Here is an 18,849-nt window from a genome sequence, read left to right as displayed (position 1 = left end):
CAAAATCTGTCAAAATCCAGTAAAACAGCCGGGAGCGAAGGGGGTTGCTTAAGTGAAAATGGCTGCGAGTGAATGAGTTAAGTTCACCTGTAAAGCTTATGGTATATTTTAGGTTCATCATTTCACCTTTTGTGAGTAATATCGCCGCTCAAAGGAGCCAAGGACGCCTAACGAAATTTCACTTAAAATTCATTTGTTGAATATATGCTTCAGCGAACAGATGGTGCGTGAGGAGTTTTTGAAAATGTCCATGAAAGCAGCATCACCCATTTTAGTCGAGACTTGAGTTCCAGAGGTTGTGGAGTGAAGGCTCCCAAAGTAATGGCGAAGTCTCTTACTAATTCCTGGAAACAAGCATTGCGACTTTCAAGTGTTTTTTTGACCGCTGTACTTGGAGAAACTCAGAGAACAGTAGATGAACGTCACTCTGAAATAGAGTGCTTCACCAAGTTTCCATCTGGGGCCTGGTGCTAAATTGATGCAAACACTTTTACAGCAATTCTACAAGACATACAGTCTGCGATAAAGGCAGTAGGACCATAGGGAAAAGTCTTTCTCCATTTGAGCCAGGCCAGTGAATAAATACAAATAAAAGTCTCTCTCTCTCTTTCCTGGCTGTGAAATGTCCTGCAGAAACGCAGTTCTTTTCAGCGTGAGGGCCGCCACATGCTATTCATCATTGTGTCAGGACTCACTGTGGCTGCATCCCTTGGCTGCTTTTGCGGAACACAGGGAATGATATTCATCTGTGGGCTAATAGCAGCTAACTGATGGTGGGAAGGCATTAGACGGCTGACTGGCTTTAGTGAAAATGAGTCAAGCGACGGGCCTGCCAAATGGAACACAAGCGCCAGAGGCTGTGAAGCAAATCATGTTTATTAATGTATTAAAGTGTCAAAGCTTGTGGAAGATCCCACCCTTTGTCCTTAATTCTTTTACCCACTTTCTTATTGACTAATCGGAACTGTATTAAATTGGGCTACAGGGGTCAGCAACCTTTACTGTCAAGAGCCATGTAGCATCCAATACTTTACGATCCATTTTCTTCTACCTTCCGTCTTGTTTTTGGATTTATTTATTTTTTGTGGATGTATGGTAATTTAATGCCTCTCTTCTTACTTTTTCATTTTTTTTAATTTTTGACATTTTTTCTGCCTTTGATGCTACAATTCTCTGACATTTTTTGCAATTTTGTGGGCACTTTATGATAATTTTCAGGATTTCTTTTGGTTTGGGACGTTTTATGGTTACTTTTGAACATTTTCTATCCTGCCTTTTTTTATATAAAATTTCTGACTTTTTGGGCAATTTTGTGGACATTTTATGGTGATTTCTGGATTTCTTATTTTATTTTTGGACATTGTATGGATACTTTTTGAAGGTTTTCTTTTCTGCCTTTTAAAAATCAATTATCTGACTTTTTTGGGTGGAAATTGGTGGAAGACATTTTAGGGTAATTTTCTGCCTAATTATGTTTTGGGAAATTTTATGTTTACTTTTTGAATGTTTCATTAATTTTTGGCAATTTCATGGCAATTTTATGGTAATTTTCTGCGTTTTTCCCTTCCTTTTTGTACTTTTTATGAGCACCTTTTGTAGACTTTTAGGTCATTTAAAAAAATTATGTTTTCATTTTCAAAATTTGGACTGACATTTTTTTATTATAATTATTCATTTTTTAAATCAAAATCATGAATTCATTCAAAGTAAATATTTTATTTAAGAAATAAAACTATGTTAAAATAAATCGACATTTTTTAAATATATTTTTTTTAGAGTTCTACACGGAGCCACATGATAGGGTCTAAAGCTAGACGCGGAGTCATGTCTCCATGAAGACTGCGCCATGCAAGGAGGGGAGATAAAAATGGCTCCCTTGATAGACTCAAGGTGGTTAGTCTTAAGCCCGACACGGAACCTTATGAGGAAATTACTCCACGATCCGGCCACCGCTTTGCAGGCCTACTTGTCACGAGGGCACGGCTAAGAGCAATTGAGGATAATACCTCACAAACGAGCAAAGGGAAAGCGACACTCACCTTTGATGAGGTATTCAAAGTTGGCGAATATGAGCTCAAAAGTCATGGCTTTCATTCAGTCCGTTTATTAAATTGCAGAGTAATTAAATGCTTGATTGAAAGCACACTTTGAAATGTACTCAAGTCTTGGTATGGCAAATTGTGGGATTAGAAGAGCAATGTAGCATACATTTTGCAGGGTGGGGGGGGGGGGGGGGTCTTCTTTTTTCATTTGGAACAAAATGAACATTCTAATTGCAATTAGTTTAGTCTTGCTCTGTTTTGTCTCCTATTTGACAGGTAACAAGCACAGCGCTCACTTCCGCTACAGAAATCCAAATACATACATACAGTAGATACATTGGCAGCTAATATGCAATGTCTTAACATAGAAGCCATCTAAATGACTACTAATGGGCATGGCACTTGACAGTGTCTGGCTTGACATTTTCTTCCACACAACTAAACTCCCACCCCCACCCCCACCCCGGGCTGAACTCAGCATCTAAATGTAGCATCCAGGGCGGGCGAATGTGATATGAGGTGGTCTCTGGGTGTGTGTGTGTGAGACAGCGAGAAAAGACTGTTGTCATGGTGACACTAAGCCATGATGCAAGCAACTCGTCCGTTAGCCTGTGACAACCTGCTGGGACTAATATGCATTTAAAATGACAACAACGTTGATCTTCATGCAGTCTAATGAGAGAGTTATAAAAAGCAACAATTTGATGCTGATGCTGATGCTAATGGTCAGTTACTGTCAGATATTCATTTTAACAAAATGTTGTTGTTTCTATCATTTTTGCCCTTCTGTTATGTAGCTAAAAGCTAAAAACAACCTTTGGAGTACAAATGCTGTGACTATATTGTGTATATTGCAGATGAGGGATTCCCAAACTGGTGTGTGCGCATCCCCGAGGGTGTGTGACATTACAACTGTAATTGCTTTAGAAATGAAAATAATTTCCGCAAAATGAAAAAGCTAAATATGGCCATTATAACCAAGATATCCTCGCTACATTAATTAGCTGCATAAAGAGGAGAAAGTGCAAAATTACTGCAGCTCTACTTTCAATTAATGCATAACTTTTTAGCGGCCGTGCTGTTTTAGTTTCATTTAGAGGTTTAAATGACTGCCTTAATTGGTTTGGAGTTGTTTTTTTTTGGTAACTAAGGTTTGCAGGGTGCGTCAATTCTGTCGGGATGTTAAATGGGATGCTCATTACCAGATCGTTTTTGGCTTTCTCCGGGAAGACCTTTTGAAGCATATGCAAGCATAGCGCCCGGTAGTTGGGAATGTCTTGAGTGTACTGAGACAAGGTGAAATGGAAGCGTAGGTGGTCATCCGGAACCCAGCCGCAGTATCTGAAAACAGGTACAAAGTCAAAAAGATCAATGGAGTCAAATTATTGTGACACATATGTCAATGTGTACTTGAGGTAAGAAAAATGTCAGGCCGACTTGTCTGCTCTTTTCAGGTGCTCGTGAAGGCACTGCAGTCGACCGTGGTGGATTTTCCACAACGATTGGAAGGTCTGGATCAGCGACTCCTTCAGCTCTGGATAAGGGCAGTCTGATTCCAAAACTTCTGCTGGAATGTTGTCGTTCACCAAGCTATCCAAGGTTGGCAGATATTTCTACAGGGGGGCGGATAATAATGTTTACCTTTGAGGATTTGCATACTTGCTTTGACATGGCTGGTGATAAGGAGACCCATACCTCCAAACCAAGGTCTGTAACTTCCTCTTGTAGATCACAGTACTCTTCTTGAAGCTTCGCTGTTATGATATCTTGCTGGTCTTTTACCATATTGACCTAGAACAGGGGTCAGCGGCCTTTATTGTCAAAAGAGCCATTTTAGGCCAAATAAACAACCCCAAAAAATCTGTCTGGAGCCGTAAAACATTTGAAGATTGGGATGAAGGAAACAGTGTGTTAGTGTTAGTTTAATGTACTGAGGGCCCAAAAGCTAATTAGAGCTGCACCATAACAGAAAAAGGCAGCATTCAATTCATTTTCTTCTACCTTTCGTTTTCTGATTTTGGATTCGTTTTGTTGTTGTAAATTTTCATACATTTTTAGACTTTTAAATTTCTGACATTTTTGGCAATTTTATGGACATATGGTAATTGCCTCTCCTTTTTCTGCCACCAATTTTCAATTATTTTGGGGGAAATTTTTGTGGACATTTTATGGTAATGTTAAGGATTTCTTCTTTTGTTTTTGGACATTTTATAGTTACTTTTTGAACATTTTATTTTCAGCTTTTTAAAATATTAAATCCTCTGACATTTTTTGGGGACAATTTGATGGACATTTTATGGTAATTTTCTGCATTTCCTCTTCCTTTTTGGAATTTTTTTGGACAATTTTAATAATAATAATAATAATAATAATAATTTAATCTAACGTAAAAAATTGGACTCTTGACATTTTTTAAATATTTATTTATTCTTTTTTTTTTTAATCATTAATCTATTTAAAGAATATTTTACAATAAAAATATATATAAAGCTACCTAAAAATTTCAATCTGACAATATAAAGGGAACCTGTGATAGACATTTAAGGCTGCAGAAGGGAATTGTGCAGTGTCGTATTGGTGTACTGTGCTATACTGTACATGTGACACTTTTGTCCTACAACTTGCGTCCTGCAGCTTAAGCTCAAATAAGCTTTGTAGAGGATACTGTGGTGCTGACACATCTATTTTCACAAATACCTGATGTTGCACTTGTTCCCAGTTTGATTGAGGGGTGCTGTTTTCCTGATCTTGCTCTTGCTCTTGCTCTTGCTCCAACCTGAAGCACAAGTCGTCCTTCAGCTGATGAACTGGCGCCACGGTGCCTATTACGAATGCCTTCCGGTCCCTCTCGAGGAACACCTCTAAACACAAGATGGGAGGAGAACTCTTCAAAGTACGAATGCTGACATTAGGAAAAGGTGAAATGGTGTGTAATTGCTGTTCAATGCTTCTGTGGTTTACCGTAATCTTTGAGTGAGAAGATGGCGGTGTCTTCTATGCCGAGTGGCCTGATGCTCTCGATGAAATCGCGCATTTCACTCTCAGCTTTTACCCTATTTGTCAAGTGGATAAAGCATTATGAAGTCAGCGCATCTGCCTGCTGTATAGAGAAATATTTTCATAAAATATAATTGTCAACTCATTCACTGCAAGCCATTTTTAAAGCAGATTTCCCCATATTGCCTAAACCTGTCCAACTTCCGTGTTGGCATTTCTCTCCCTCATAATCACAACAAAACAAGATTCACTGCTACTACTACTCAAAAGCTGAGCTGATTTCAAATCCAAAGTGATGTAACTTTACCATCTACAGTCATCACAGACTCACTAGTCTAAACATTAAATTCTGATTAATATTACATTTGTGGAATACGAATTATGCAGCAAAATCCAGCCGTCTACCCACCCGCCCCCCCATCTCAGGGGGCGGCCATTTTGTCAACTAAAGATGACATCACAGTTAGTCTAGGGCTCAGGCAACAACCAATTACAGTTGACCTGTTTTCTAAAGCTGAGCTGTGATTGGTTGTTACCTGAGACCTGAGCAACTGTGACGCCATTTTCACTCATGTGGCAAAATGGTCGCCATCTAATATTGATTAAAAACTGCTGGATTTTGCTGCTTAAAATGGAAGTCAACCTTAAACATTGCTTGACAATAAAATATTATATGTGACCTCACTAGTCTAAACATGACATTCTGATTAATACTACATTTGTGGAATATGAGATATGCAGCAAAAATCCAGCCCCCCCCCCCCCTTCCCCCCATCTCAGGGGGCGGCCATTTTGTCACTTACTGTCAACTAAAGATGACATCACAGTTGCTCAGGGCTCAGGCAACGAGACCTGTGATGACATTTTCACTCGACATCAAGTGGGAAAATGGCCGCCTTCTGATATAGATAAAAACTGCTGGAATTTGCTGCTTAACTCATATTCCACTAACACAATATTAACCAGAATACTGTATTTAGACTCGTGGGGCTGCTTAGAACATGTTATTGTCAAGATTTTTTGGGGGGGTGGATTGACTTCCCGTTTAAATCTCCTGTTCTATTTTCATACAGGCAGCGCTAAGTGTAATTATTATGCTTTGGAGCACCTGTCACTACCAGTAATTATTTCTTCAAAATAGCAGCTGGGAAGAAAAATGTCTGTAGTGCAGCTAAGAGTGCACACGGCCAAAGATGTGATCTGTTCCATAAATACAGAAGATGGAGAGGCTTTTTGTCTATTGACACATGATTTCCTGCATGACTTTCACTTGTTGAGAACATTAAATTGGGGCCATAATGTCTTCATACGTGCGCGCCGACATTGCTCTGACCAGCGGTGCAATTAAAAGTAACCACGGCGAAACGCTTGCATTGTTCCTAGTTTAACGAGGTAAGAATCTGTGTATAATTGTACAAGATATAGGCCAGCGTGTCAAGACGCACATCGCCGTGACGTTGCTCATTATGCATCAAGCCTCATGCTTGTGTGCAGTACATCATTAACCTTGAGTGGCTTAGACATTACGCAGGCAAACAGACTGCACCCCCGGGGTCCCTGCTGCCTTTCTCACTTCACAAAGCATTGTGCCCCCCCCACCCCCCCCACCCCTATTTAATGTATTCCACATCCTTCTAAAGCTCCATTGCACTCCATCTCTCCCACTGATCCTCATAGTCGTTGTCATCACTGCAAGTCAACATGCTAGAATCTTCTCTCTTCCGTCATTTTAGTTTGTCTTCCTTTCCCCCTCATTTTAGCACGTTTTTTTTTCTCCGTACCCTATTCCCGGTCAGACGGATCGCCGTTGGGGCTTAAGTGGAATGGCTGTTTAGTGTAATAGCGGAGTCAGAAGACTGCAGCAGATAATGACTGGGAGTAATAGGGCTCTCTTACTCTGCTTTTTGCAGCCTCGGGCACTCTCTGCTCCACACCTGCCTCTGCTGCCGTAATATGTCGCACTCCTTTATTTCCTTGGCTACACATCGGGTCCTCTTAACCTGGAAGAGAAAGATGAATACACCGCAAGATTGAACAACCGCTACGGAACTGCAGTGTGGGCAGAAAAAAACCCAGGGCGATCACTTTGAAATTAACTTAATTTATGACATTAATTTCGCCTACAGATTATTTGCTTTTGTGGGTCGAAGCTTGATCCGGTTTGGCGTATTGCAATGGTTAGCTTAGCACATTTTTACCATTTTAAAAGTATGACATCTGGTGATTTGGGTGAATGTACAGGGTTCTTCAAAATCATAATCATCTTTATCGGCCCAGTATGTAAAAACACACAAGATAATATTTGTCTTAAGTAGCATGACCTGCACTAATATTGTCGTAACAAGCAAAAAAAAAAAAGACACATACTTTAAAAGGTAAATCAACCTTAAACATTTCTTGACAATAATATGTTATACGTGACCTCACTAGTCATTAATATTACATTTGTGAAATATGAGTTATGAAGCAAAATCCAACCGTTTTTATCTATCTTAGCGGGCGGCCATTTTGCCACTTGCTGTCAACTAAAGATGACATCACAGTTGCTCGGGGCTCAGGCAACGACCAATCAAAGCTCACTTGTTTGCTGAAGCTGAGCTGTGATTGGTTGTTGCCTGAGACCTGAGCAACTGTGATGTCATTTTCACTCGACAGCAAGTGAAGTGGCAAAATGGCCGCCTTCTGATATTGATTAAAAAACTGCTGGATTTTGCTGCTTAACTTATATTCCACTAACGCAATATTCGCCAGAATACAGTATTTAGACTAGTGAGGCTGCAAAGAACATATTGCTGTCAAGGTTTTTTTTTTGGGGGGGGGGGGGGGGGGTTGAGTTCCTCTTCAAGTATAGCGAATATTTACCTAATATAAGTGTACTGACCTTTCGTACGAGTGACTTGTGTGTGATTTGGCCAGTGAAACGTTTTTTTTTGTTAACCCAATGGTTAAAGGCACTACTCATCAGAGCTCTGTTATAATTGGTGTCAGGAGTGGGATCATGCTCATTCAAGCAGAAGAAGAAAACTTACAGTAATACATTAAAATCCATACCAAAATGCTTAATTATTATATTGTGGGAGGAAGAGAAAGGCTTAAAATATTCATTGTTTTCATTTTTCATCCCCCAAAAAGACCTTTTGTCAGTGCAGCAATTAATTATCCTCCTGCACTGTTGTTGTTTTCCACACATGCCAGTGGATCAGATAATTGCACAAACACAAATTTCATACAATTTAAATATATGAGCAAGTTGTTTCATGCTCAAATTGAATCGAGGAAACTGGTGGTCTATTGATGTTCACCCAATCAATTTTTTTTATTCCCCATTTTATGCTCTTATGTTTTTGCCATATTTGGGGGCTTTTTTTTGGCCATTATTATTATTATTATTGAAGATCAGGTTCAGAGGTGATTGGTTGAGAAATATTATATAGTATGTCGCAGAGGTCGTTGATTCAGTATCAATATGGGCAACTTGATATGACACTGGCATAAAAAAGAATGCAGAACATTAGGAGAGATTAAAAGTAATATAGGAGTAATAAATGGGCTTTCACTTGTATAGCGCTGTTCAACCTTCAAAATACTCACAGCGCTTTAACACTGTCTTCTCATTTGCCTACTGATGACGCAGCATCAGGATAAACTGGGGTTTGATATTTTGTTCAAGGGCTGAGATTATTATTATTTTTTTAAGTAGGCTTATATTCATTGCTCTGTTGCTTCTGCAAGGACTTTCCTACCCTACAATCACGATAACATCAGAGCAAATGCACATATCTGATATCCAACATTGTAATTTCACAGAACTGCGGTATTTCAGTTATGTAGTAGATATGAAAAGTCTACACAACACTTTTCATATGCAAGAGTTTTGAGATATAAAAAAAATGTTTATTCCACCATTAATGCAACCTATAGAAACCATTGGACACTCCCCACATTCTTTTGGGAGACTTTGTTAAGGTCCATTGAAACCAAGGGTGGACTTTTTGAGCCAAAATTCCAAAAGTAATTTTTGGGGCAAACGCAAGACTGCTCATCACCAAAAAGAAGACTACAACTACAAAAAAGCAAGGGGGTTGCAGCATCATGCTTTGGGGCTGTTTTTATTCCGCTTAGACAAGGTGGACAGTTTGAAACAGGAGTTAGCAGAAAGTATTCAGGCTTCTGCCCCCCCCCCCAAAAAAAAAATAATAATAATAATAATAGGCAGGGAAAAGGGTACTAAAGCATCTGAGTTTAAAAGACTCCCATTTAACAAGTTTGATTGACATTGGTTCACTTTTAACACTGAGGGTGTGCATACTTGTGCAACCACATTATTTCAGTTGTGTATTTTCTTTTCTCCTCTTGAAAACATAAAAAAAAACCTCCACTTGAGTTGTACAGGTTGTAGATCACATTAATGATGGAAAAACTTTTGATATCTTGGCCATCATTTTTCTTACATCACAAAAACCCTAGGGGTGTGTAGACTTTCTATATCCACTGTATTATGTTGAAATTTCTCCCTGAATAGTTGCAATAGGCACACACACATTTTTCAAACCAAAAGAGGAGTTCAAATCCAGGTTGAGAGTACTGTACTAGTCCGCAGAGTTCCATTAAAGATGATGTCAGAAAAAGGATCACGCATAAAATTTCATATCAAGCTCAACACAGGGAGAGCAAGGGTAGAGAACCTTTTCAAAGCCTTGCCAGGCCAGCAATAAAATCATATGGAAAAAAAAGTCCTTTCATGGTCAAATTTAAATAAAAACATGAAGTCTGACAGTTTTTACAGCCACTTCAATGTTTTCATTTGCCAATTGTCCGAACAAATAAAGACACATTGTTTTTCCACATGTGTACGTTCCTGTTAAGGACGGAATCCTATCAGGAGACGAAACAGTAGGCAAGCATTTAAAAGCAAAAAAAACTGCCACTGGTCTCTTCCTTGAGGGCAAAAATGCGCTCAAGGCAACACATGGTGATTTATTTGCCCTCCGTCACGTCACCTGTGGGAGATGCGTGCAGAACGCCGGGCTGGCTATTCTGCCAGGAGCAAAAAATGTGAATGTCTTATCTGGGTTATGCAGCGAGCGAGGTTGGAGAGGCAACTTTAAGGATACTTAAAAAAAATATATAATAATTTAAAAAAAAAAGCTACTGCGACAGTTAAGCAATTAAAACAGTGCAGGTTGAACAGCCTAATCTGCTTGGCTACAAGCACATACATTTCCCTGCGCTCTAAGTCAAACTTCAAACACTTTTATAATAGACCCCAGGCAGGCAGCCTGATGAATATTAATCAAACTAGGCACTATTGTGTGTTATAGTGATATTGCTGCTCTCTTTGAACTCTTAAATATTATGTAACGTCAGTTTAAATCCCTTACTACAACAACGTGTGGTCCTCTGAAAAAAAAAAAAAAAAAAAAGGTTGACAAACTCATGGAAATGTTACCGTTTAGCTGCCTGTAATAATATAGAAATGTGACTTTTTTTAAATTGTGTGTATAGTGTGATCCCCCTAATTTGCTGTTCTTGTGCTCAGGTCAAAACTTTGTCTAATACAGTGGTGCCTTGAGATACAACCGACCTGACGTATGAATGTTTTTAGTCTTTTAGTTCTGAGCCATTGTTCTGTATTTTTGGTAGCAGTAGACACGACTCACTTCAAAACAAGCAGCAGTTTAGCAAATAGTGAAAATGTATTTTAAAAAGTAGGCATCAAGCTTAATAATGCCGCTCCCTTCAAACCAAACTAAACAAAACTAAGAGAATTACACAGCGTACGTAAAACAACCACTTAGCTTTGCCTCGACTCCACTTAGCTTAATGCTAGCAAACAATGCAAAACTCCAAAGACGGGCTAACAAATAGCATCAGCGTTGCAGTGTTATAACCCTAGTAAGGGATATTTGAACACAAATGAGCAGTATAACACTCACTGTTGTCCAGTCAAAATCTCCTATAGCACAATTTGGTAAATTTCATATTTTTCAAAAGTCTATGATATTGATCAGTCCATACGTGTGGATGTGTATTTGTTGTTTTTACAAATTATTGACCAATTGAATGTGCTGAAAATGGCTTGCTATCTTTGCTGATGCAATGCTAATAGTGATATCATCTTATCCCCCACGAAGAACTAATATTACTGCATCTTACTGAACATTTGCGACTCCTCCCACTTCATGTATAGCTAGCTGTATGTCCCCATTACTGTATACCAAAAATATCCATTGAAATGAAGCAAACATGTCTTTACATTATAGCTCATGTTATATGAAAGAGTGCTATTTTTTTTTATCAACAAAAGCAAATTTACAAAAATTTGGTTGTGTTTTTGGTGAGGCTGAAACGAATTAATAGTATTTCCATTCATTTCAATGAGGCAGGATGATCTGAGACATAGCTTAGTTACGGAACAAATTAAACTTGTATCTCAAGGCACCACATACGGTAGGTCTCTTTTATTGCATTTGGGAATTACTGTGGAAGTTATCAACTATAAATACAAACTTCACCCTTTTTCCAATCGCCATAGTCTCCAGCCGTTTGGCGTCAAGCAGGGCTTGCACTTTTTCATATTCCGCCGGCTTATAGTGTGATTTGAACAGGCCATTCTTTAGTCGTGTTGTCAGTTTGTCTGCATGGAAGAAAGAAAATGACATGGGTCAACACACAAGTAACAGGAGAGTGGAAACAAGAGGTATTCACGCATGTCTTTGCTGCAACTACGGTTTGTTAAACTTAAAATAGGTCTTTTTTTTTATTGGGTCATCAAGCCTTTCCAACTTGTGAGGGCATTAATGTAATGTAAAACCTGTTCAGAAAAATAGAGCAACAAAGATGTACTATATATTAGGATATCTGGAAGGATAGAAAACCAAATCGCTTTTGATGCCAGAAGTTATTTTTCACTGACTTCAGCGAGAAATGACAAAGGCCACGGTTCAAGTTGATGCAGTGCAGAATAGATTGCCCGGCAGGCGGAGCAAAGTCGCAGTGTCAAGATATTTGTGTTTGTAATTCAGCTGAGTGCCATAAAAACAGGTGAACAAACAAGCCGTGTGGCTCAGAAGCATCAAAGCCACGTCAGGACATTTAGTGGAATTCCTTCCAGCTCACATTTCACACTAATTCCAATCACTCACCCAAATCTTCTGCTCTGTAGCTGGTGATAAACGTTTGACCTCCTGCATTCATTTCCCAAGTGCTAGCTGTGCATTTTTCATGTCAAATTACCTGTATAAAAACATAAACACAGGTACCATGTTAGGCATGTAAAATGTTACCATTTTGCAATTAAAAAAAAAAAGAGTACAAGTACATTCCTTTGGGCAAATACAAATGAGTATAATTGTACACAGATGCTACCTGTTTAAAGGTAAATCAGTGACAAGTGGTTTGTACAGAGAGCAGCTGCCTTTGACGTTTAAAGGAGGAAAAAATAAAATCGTCAACTGTAGATGACGTCATCCTTATCTGGGAGGACACACGGAAGTGGCAAAGTGTGCTTTTAAACACAAGTAAGCGCGCCCCTAGTGGCAAAAATAGAACATAATTGAAATTCACCCTTTGTGTTGAGGACTGAAGAGAGACATTTACTTTATTGCACCACCAATATTATCCATATAAACAGGCACACTGTTATATAATTAGCCATTGTTGGAATGCCGTAATTTGCACTAATTAGTCAAAGGTGGTATAGATTGCTCAGACGTTTCAATACACAACACAAGCATGTGATGCATATCAACAGAGGTTTCATACGCTACATATTGGGTGTATTATAATTCATCAATATGTAATCACTTACTGTATGACTGTCAATAATTTAACAATAAATTTTCCCGTGACCATGATCATAAGTCAAAACACTTGTACAGTCTCTCTAATCATCTTTCCCCAGTGTGTGTTTTTTTTTTAAAGGAAATAAATAACACTCAATAATACGGTAGTTGAAAACGTATTGTACTATAATTAAATAGAATTTAAAGATAGGATCAACAGTCTGTGTCTCATCATTAGTTCATTGAGACACCTTCTGGTGTGCATGACTTTTGACCACCGGGGTTAGTGTAATACAGTCCGGACACAAACAAAAAGATTTTCACAACTATTTTGACTCATTAAACTGTAGTTTGTTTTGACTTTTGTTATTGTCCCTGTCAGTCAAGGGTCGCCACAGCAAGCAACTCACATGATATGTTTGTCATGATATGTTTCGGATGTATTCCTGACGCAAACCACAGGAAATTCAGTAAATGGCAGTAATAATAGTCATTCTTCGCAGAAGATGATGAATATACCGCATGTCTCTGAGTATTGTTATATTGTCTATCTGCATGTTTCTGTTTTGTGTTCAAGTACAGTCGACTTGGGATTGGGCTGGGAATATCGAAAATCCACATATAATTGGCACCAATTGAAATGAATTTGAAAAAAAATTAATATTGAAACCCAAACAATTCTTCAAATAACATTGATAAACACTCAACATATGTTTTCCATGAAAAATCAGGAAAATGGAAGTGAACACCTCCCCACTCAAAAAAAAAAACCCTAATACGCAAATCCGCGGGTGCCGAACCGCAAGTATCAACTGTATCTAAAGAGTTATTATAACATTGAGACTATCAATGCTATTCGTTAGCTTGACTATGGTGTTTTGCGTTTAGTGTGCTAGCAGAGGGCAAAGTTAGTTTTAAATGCAAATGGTGTAATTTTCCTATGTTAGTTTGACAGTAAACTTCAACTGGGAGTGGCAATAAACATCTTGAACCCTCTTTTTAAGTTTTGATCACTGTCTGCCAAACGGTGCTGGGTTGAGTTTACTGCCGTCATTCAGCTCGCAGGGTTGAATTTTTGCTCACAACACAAAACAATTGGCGAACGCAACACAAAACAATTGGCGAACGAAGGCTTGTGTCTCAAGTCGGGTCATTCATATGTCAAGACCCCATATTTTATAATTCTTGCTTTGCACTAATTGTAAAAATATTACTGTAGGTCAACTTTATTTATTACTTGTGCATATAAACATGCAACATCTATCTATCTATCTATCTATATGAATAGTACAGTATTTTTTTATTATTAATTTCAAGCTGAGGTGGAAAAAAGGCAATTATTGCAAACGGATACTGCCTCATAAGAAAACTATCCACACTAAAGTCGATAGTAAATGAGAAAATAAATCGGTTACCGCTTTTCTTCGTCTTGTTCTCCTCTCCAATGTATCGGTTGACAAAAAGTGTAACCAAGGAAACTGACGTTTGCGTCTCTGATTGGTCCATTCAACAACCACAACCATCCCGGTAACGCCCTCCCACCTCGGTCTCTAACCAATCAGAAGTGCTCGCTGCCTTCTCGCCCCGCCCCAATGCTCGGGGCTGCTGTTTGGGAAGCAAGGAGCTCGCGGAGTGCTTCGATTCGACTCAGTCTCTCTGCTATGGAGGCGAGTTGAACTCTCGCACACGCATGGGACTAAACGATGAAGTTTCACGCACAGATGTAGACGGAAAGCCGCCGCCCGGCCAAGCCTCAGCAACAACAACAACCCCACTGAGGTATTTATTACAAGCGTCTTCTCTTGAAACTATGATGAGTTTAGAAAAGTCGGGAGACATAAAAGCATCACGGTGCACGCGAGGCTGGATCCAAGTGCTACTTTCCCCTCGGAAAAGTCTTTAAATACTCGCTTATGGGATGTCGGCGTTGTTTTAATGTAACGGAGTCTCTTTTTAAGTCTCCTTTACGGAGGGGAATGTTTTCATCTTTTCGGAAGAAGCACGTACACCCCTTCGTGAGACCTTCACGTGCCATTGGGATGCAAAGATGGCTACTTCAGGGAGTTCAGGGCCCTCGTTTTTTTTGTTTTGTTTTTTGTTTGTTTTAATTCCCCAAGCGAACAAACTCACCTTTAGCGCAGTTTGCATTTGAACGCGTGCTGCCAGGAAGTCTTGCAAAGAGGAGGGCAGGTGAGCCGACAGTGGGGGGAGAATCTCCGGAATGCGTGGAGCCCGAGAGGAGGGGATCCATACTTGCTTATCCCGGGAAATAAGCGCATCTTTCCATTTATATTCAATGACTTTCACCGCTGGCACGCTGTATATATATATATATTTTAATTTATTTTAAATCGCATTTTTATTTGGGTGCATGACTTGAAACCAGCTAAGGGTCGCAATGTGCAGGCTCAGAACTAGAGGACACTCACCTATTTTTTTCATCCCCTGCAGGCTGTTGTATATCTTATCAGTAGGTGCTGCTACCAAAATAAGAAACTTATTCAGACATGCCCATACCAACCCTTATCTGCTCTAGGCAGTTCAGTTGTTTGTAACCTATCAACCAATCTGTCTGTCTAGCTGTCTATCTCATCTGTCTGTCTCCCCATCCACTAGTGTCTATCCACATCATCATCTCTCCACCTGTCTGTCGATGATGGTCTGGATTTACACTGCGGGTCCAACTGTCCAAGTCCGATTTAAAGGGGGCATATTATATAAGACTGACTTTTTTAATAACATCTTGCACAAATAGTTGGGCCTCTGGAATGCCCGCCCACCCATCAGGCGTGAAATTAAACAACCGCACGAATCTTTAGCCATCTGCCCATTTCTGAAAATGTGTCTGTGAGCGAGCTGTTGTGCACTTCCGCCCCACTCTGACAAAACAGCGGAGCTAATTAGCATTGACGCTGTCTGGCATTGCTCACATCTCTGAAACTTATATTTTTCAGGAAAAAAAAAAATAAAACATCATGCTTGTGCTACTAAATAGTAAACACTGCATTATACTTTATATTGCTGTCAAACTGTCGCACATCAACACAAGACCTTCCAAGTCATTAATTTAAGCCGCCGAAAAAACCCCACACATTTATTACGCTGTCATTAATTAGAATAGTCCAGACACGATGTTCGAAGTCTGCATTCGAGCCAAGCCCCCCAATTACAGAAAAGGCTTTAATCAACTAAGGCTAATGACTCTGGTTACATATCCCCCCCCCCCCAAAGTTCTAAGAACCATGAGTGATGTCTAATAGTCTGAAATTAATCTGGTTGACGGACTTCCTTCTGCACCGAAGACGTACAGCTGTTCATTTTCAACAACAACAAAAATCCTATTCAAATGCTATTAAGCTAGCTATTTTAGCTGTTATCGTCTAAATTGCACTTTAATAGTGCTTTTAAAATAGTTTAAAAAATAAGGTTAAATAATTAGTAAAGGACAAAATATTGTAAAAAAGTTGACATGTATCTGGGGGTCAAAGGTCTGAAGGGTTGAAAGAGCGAGCAGACAAGCAGAGCGGCAGTTGTTTGCACGGGTTAGCTTTAGCTTTAGCAACATACTATCTGATAATAATGTTTGGCTAAAATGTCTACATTGGGGTGGAAATATACTGCGGTGCTATGACTTATAAGCTTAATTTGTTCCTCGACCATGCTCGTAGCATTCACTCGACATGAAAGCAAAACAATAATAATAATAAATAAAAAAAAATCTGAATTGTGTCACTTGAACTGATGCTATGTAAATCCGGCCATGGTCATGTCTTTGTTTGACGGATGCAGGCCTCTGGGTGCGCTTGTTGCCATACAAATGTGGGAATGTTAATTTGACAGCTTCACTCGAAGTGACCACAATCCACGCTGGTTTGAGTTTTCAGCAGTGGAGATGCGTCGACTGTGAACTGACGCGCACGCACACAGAGGGGAATCTCTAGGTCACGTTCCCCGTGTTTCCTATTACTGCAGCCTCACTGCTGACAGCAGCGACGGTGCCGATTTGGAACAACAGAGGAGTTGTCGGGGAGAAGGTCTGCTTATGTTTTTGGCTGTTGACTCGTTTCAGCTTGCAGTCTCGGCTTAAACAGCATGTGAAGCACATTTAGGGTGGATGTAACGTACGGCGGAACACTACCCGCTTGAAACCTTTCATTTGTTAAGTCAACCGTTAACATGTCTTGACAATATGTTATTTGTGACCTCGCTAGTCTAAACATGCCATTCTGATGACTATTACATTTGTGGAATATGAGTTATGAAGCAAAATCCAGATGTTTTTATCCATCTCGGGAGGCGGCCATTTTGCCACTTGCTGTCGACTGGAGATGACGTCACAGTTGATCAGGCAGGCAATGACAAATCACAGCTCAACTGTTTTCTTTTTTTTTCTTTTTCTTTTTTCTTTTTTCAAAAAGAGCTCAGTATTGTTCATTCGGTAATGTCATCATCATTGCTCTTTTTTTCTTTCTTTCAGCTCAGCTGTTTTCTGAAGCTGAGCTGTGATTGGTTGTTACCTGAGACCTGAGCAAATGTGACGTCACTTTCACTCGACAGCAAGTGGCAAGATGGCCGCCTTCTGATATTGATCAAAACTGTTGGATTTAGCTGCTTAACTCATATTCTACTAACACAATATTAACCAGAATGCTGTGTTTAATCTGGCATTGAACATATTATTATTATATTTTTGGAGGGGTTGACTTCCCCTAACTATCCATCCATTACAGAATAGATTGATTTCAAGATAAAAAAATCGGTGTGGCGTGTCACATTTACAAGGCATTTATTTTCATTTCACAGGGACTTAAGACTTCCATTAGGTTGGATGTTCATGTTCATCATCACTGCAGATATGCAACACGTCAATTGATGTATCTTTTGTAGTATAGTCCACGCATCCTGGGATCCCTTCAAAAGGTGCTATAGTTATTATTTTTGCTCAAGAAAAAAAAAAGTGATTGTTTGCCGCAGTCTTCACTGCCGGCCCGTTTAATGGAAAGTGACAACCCAGTTAAGCAGTCTTTGGCAGGCGGGTTTTCTCACTGCCTAATTCTGGCCCAGCATCAGGGTTTAAGCATTCACCCCTGTGTGTCATGTCAGATTTACTTTTTTTCACCGGGATCAAAAGTGGGTTTCCACCCCCCCCCCCCCCTCTTTAGAGGTGGGCTAAGTATTCCCAGCCTTTGCCCTCTTTCCGAATGACTTCGAACCAGCTTGTTTTTCTAGCCTGTGCGTGTTGCCTGAGCGTATGTAGCACTCCTGTCCACCGATAATCAATCACATTCTCTCCCAAGTTGAGCTGGACTCATTTGGTTTACTCACTTAACCCTCTAAAGTATTTTTCTTGCAATTAGGTTCTGTTCGTTTGTGACACAAAAAGCGCTTGATGACGAAGATCTGTTCAAAAAGAGAGAAGGATATTGAGGAGATGTACTTTTGTTTGTTTTGGCCACTTAGGGGTGATAATAAGAGTTTGTACTGGTAGCAATCAGCCAATGAGGGGCTTTGAGTCATACCATTTCTTATTTCAACCCACATATGCACAGCGTGCTCCAAAACGGAATCTTTCCCCCCCCCTCAACTCCTTTAGAGGACAAACTACATGTACTGAGGTGGGGGTTAACTTTGTGATCCAAGTTTAGTCCGCTTGGAAGAAAAACAGCCATTATACAATACTGATAGCTGCTTATTTGAAGAAGAAGTGGTAACATATTTGGTTCTTAGATAACATTTTAGTTGGATATTTAAATCATTCCCGAATTTCATTTCATTTCATTTTGTGCTTTGGTTAAATCCCCGGCAGCTAAAGATAACACGCGAACAGAAAGCATGTCAGCGATTCGAGAGATTAGGCGCACAATAGATTTTTGTCCGGTGAAATGGGCCTCCATGGGTCGACATGCTGAGTCCGGCAGACTGCCCATCGTGAGTTTCTGCTTTGTGGGTTTTAGCGTGAGGGGGAATCGTGCTTTTCCGATGTGGTGTGTTCATCACGGAGCACTTCAAATCTTGACGACTATTAT

The 18,849-nt window shown here is 39.7% G+C and overlaps 2 protein-coding genes across 6 annotated transcripts in view; one reads left to right on the top strand and one right to left on the bottom strand.

The window, feature by feature from the left end:
• Positions 1 to 18,849, bottom strand: part of LOC147164873 (coiled-coil domain-containing protein 148-like) — a 44,031-nt gene that overhangs the window by 8,519 nt on the left and 16,663 nt on the right. For 3 of the 5 annotated variants that reach the window (XR_015096654.1, XM_086090885.1, XM_086090887.1), the window contains exons 1-9: positions 12,408 to 12,499; positions 12,185 to 12,275; positions 11,555 to 11,676; positions 6,936 to 7,039; positions 5,004 to 5,095; positions 4,740 to 4,903; positions 3,738 to 3,833; positions 3,480 to 3,655; positions 3,245 to 3,383 (exon numbers count right to left, since the gene is read on the bottom strand). Coding sequence is in view for 4 of the 5 variants with exons in the window: in XM_086090885.1 (XP_085947011.1) it covers positions 3,245 to 3,383; positions 3,480 to 3,655; positions 3,738 to 3,833; positions 4,740 to 4,903; positions 5,004 to 5,095; positions 6,936 to 7,039; positions 11,555 to 11,676; positions 12,185 to 12,236 (945 nt within the window). In the remaining variant the exon portion in view is untranslated. Of the gene's footprint in view, positions 1 to 3,244; positions 3,384 to 3,479; positions 3,656 to 3,737; positions 3,834 to 4,739; positions 4,904 to 5,003; positions 5,096 to 6,935; positions 7,040 to 11,554; positions 11,677 to 12,184; positions 12,276 to 12,407; positions 12,500 to 14,238; positions 14,275 to 18,849 lie in introns of those variants that run through there. The other 2 variants (XM_086090886.1, XM_086090888.1) reach the window with 2 other exon arrangements.
• LOC147164872 (plakophilin-4-like) overlaps positions 14,446 to 18,849 on the top strand; it is a 70,115-nt gene continuing 65,711 nt past the window's right edge. The window contains exon 1 of the mRNA XM_086090880.1: positions 14,446 to 14,602. The gene's annotated coding sequence lies outside the window, so the exon portion shown is untranslated. The remainder of the gene's footprint in view (positions 14,603 to 18,849) is intronic.

Source organism: Leptonotus elevatus, chromosome 12 (assembly GCF_054856555.1).
Source record: "Leptonotus elevatus isolate MCC_2025b chromosome 12, RoL_Lele_1.0, whole genome shotgun sequence".
NCBI lineage: Eukaryota > Metazoa > Chordata > Actinopteri > Syngnathiformes > Syngnathidae > Leptonotus > Leptonotus elevatus.
Note: the sequence above shows the minus strand (reverse complement) of the source record. Positions and strands in the feature narration are given on the sequence as shown.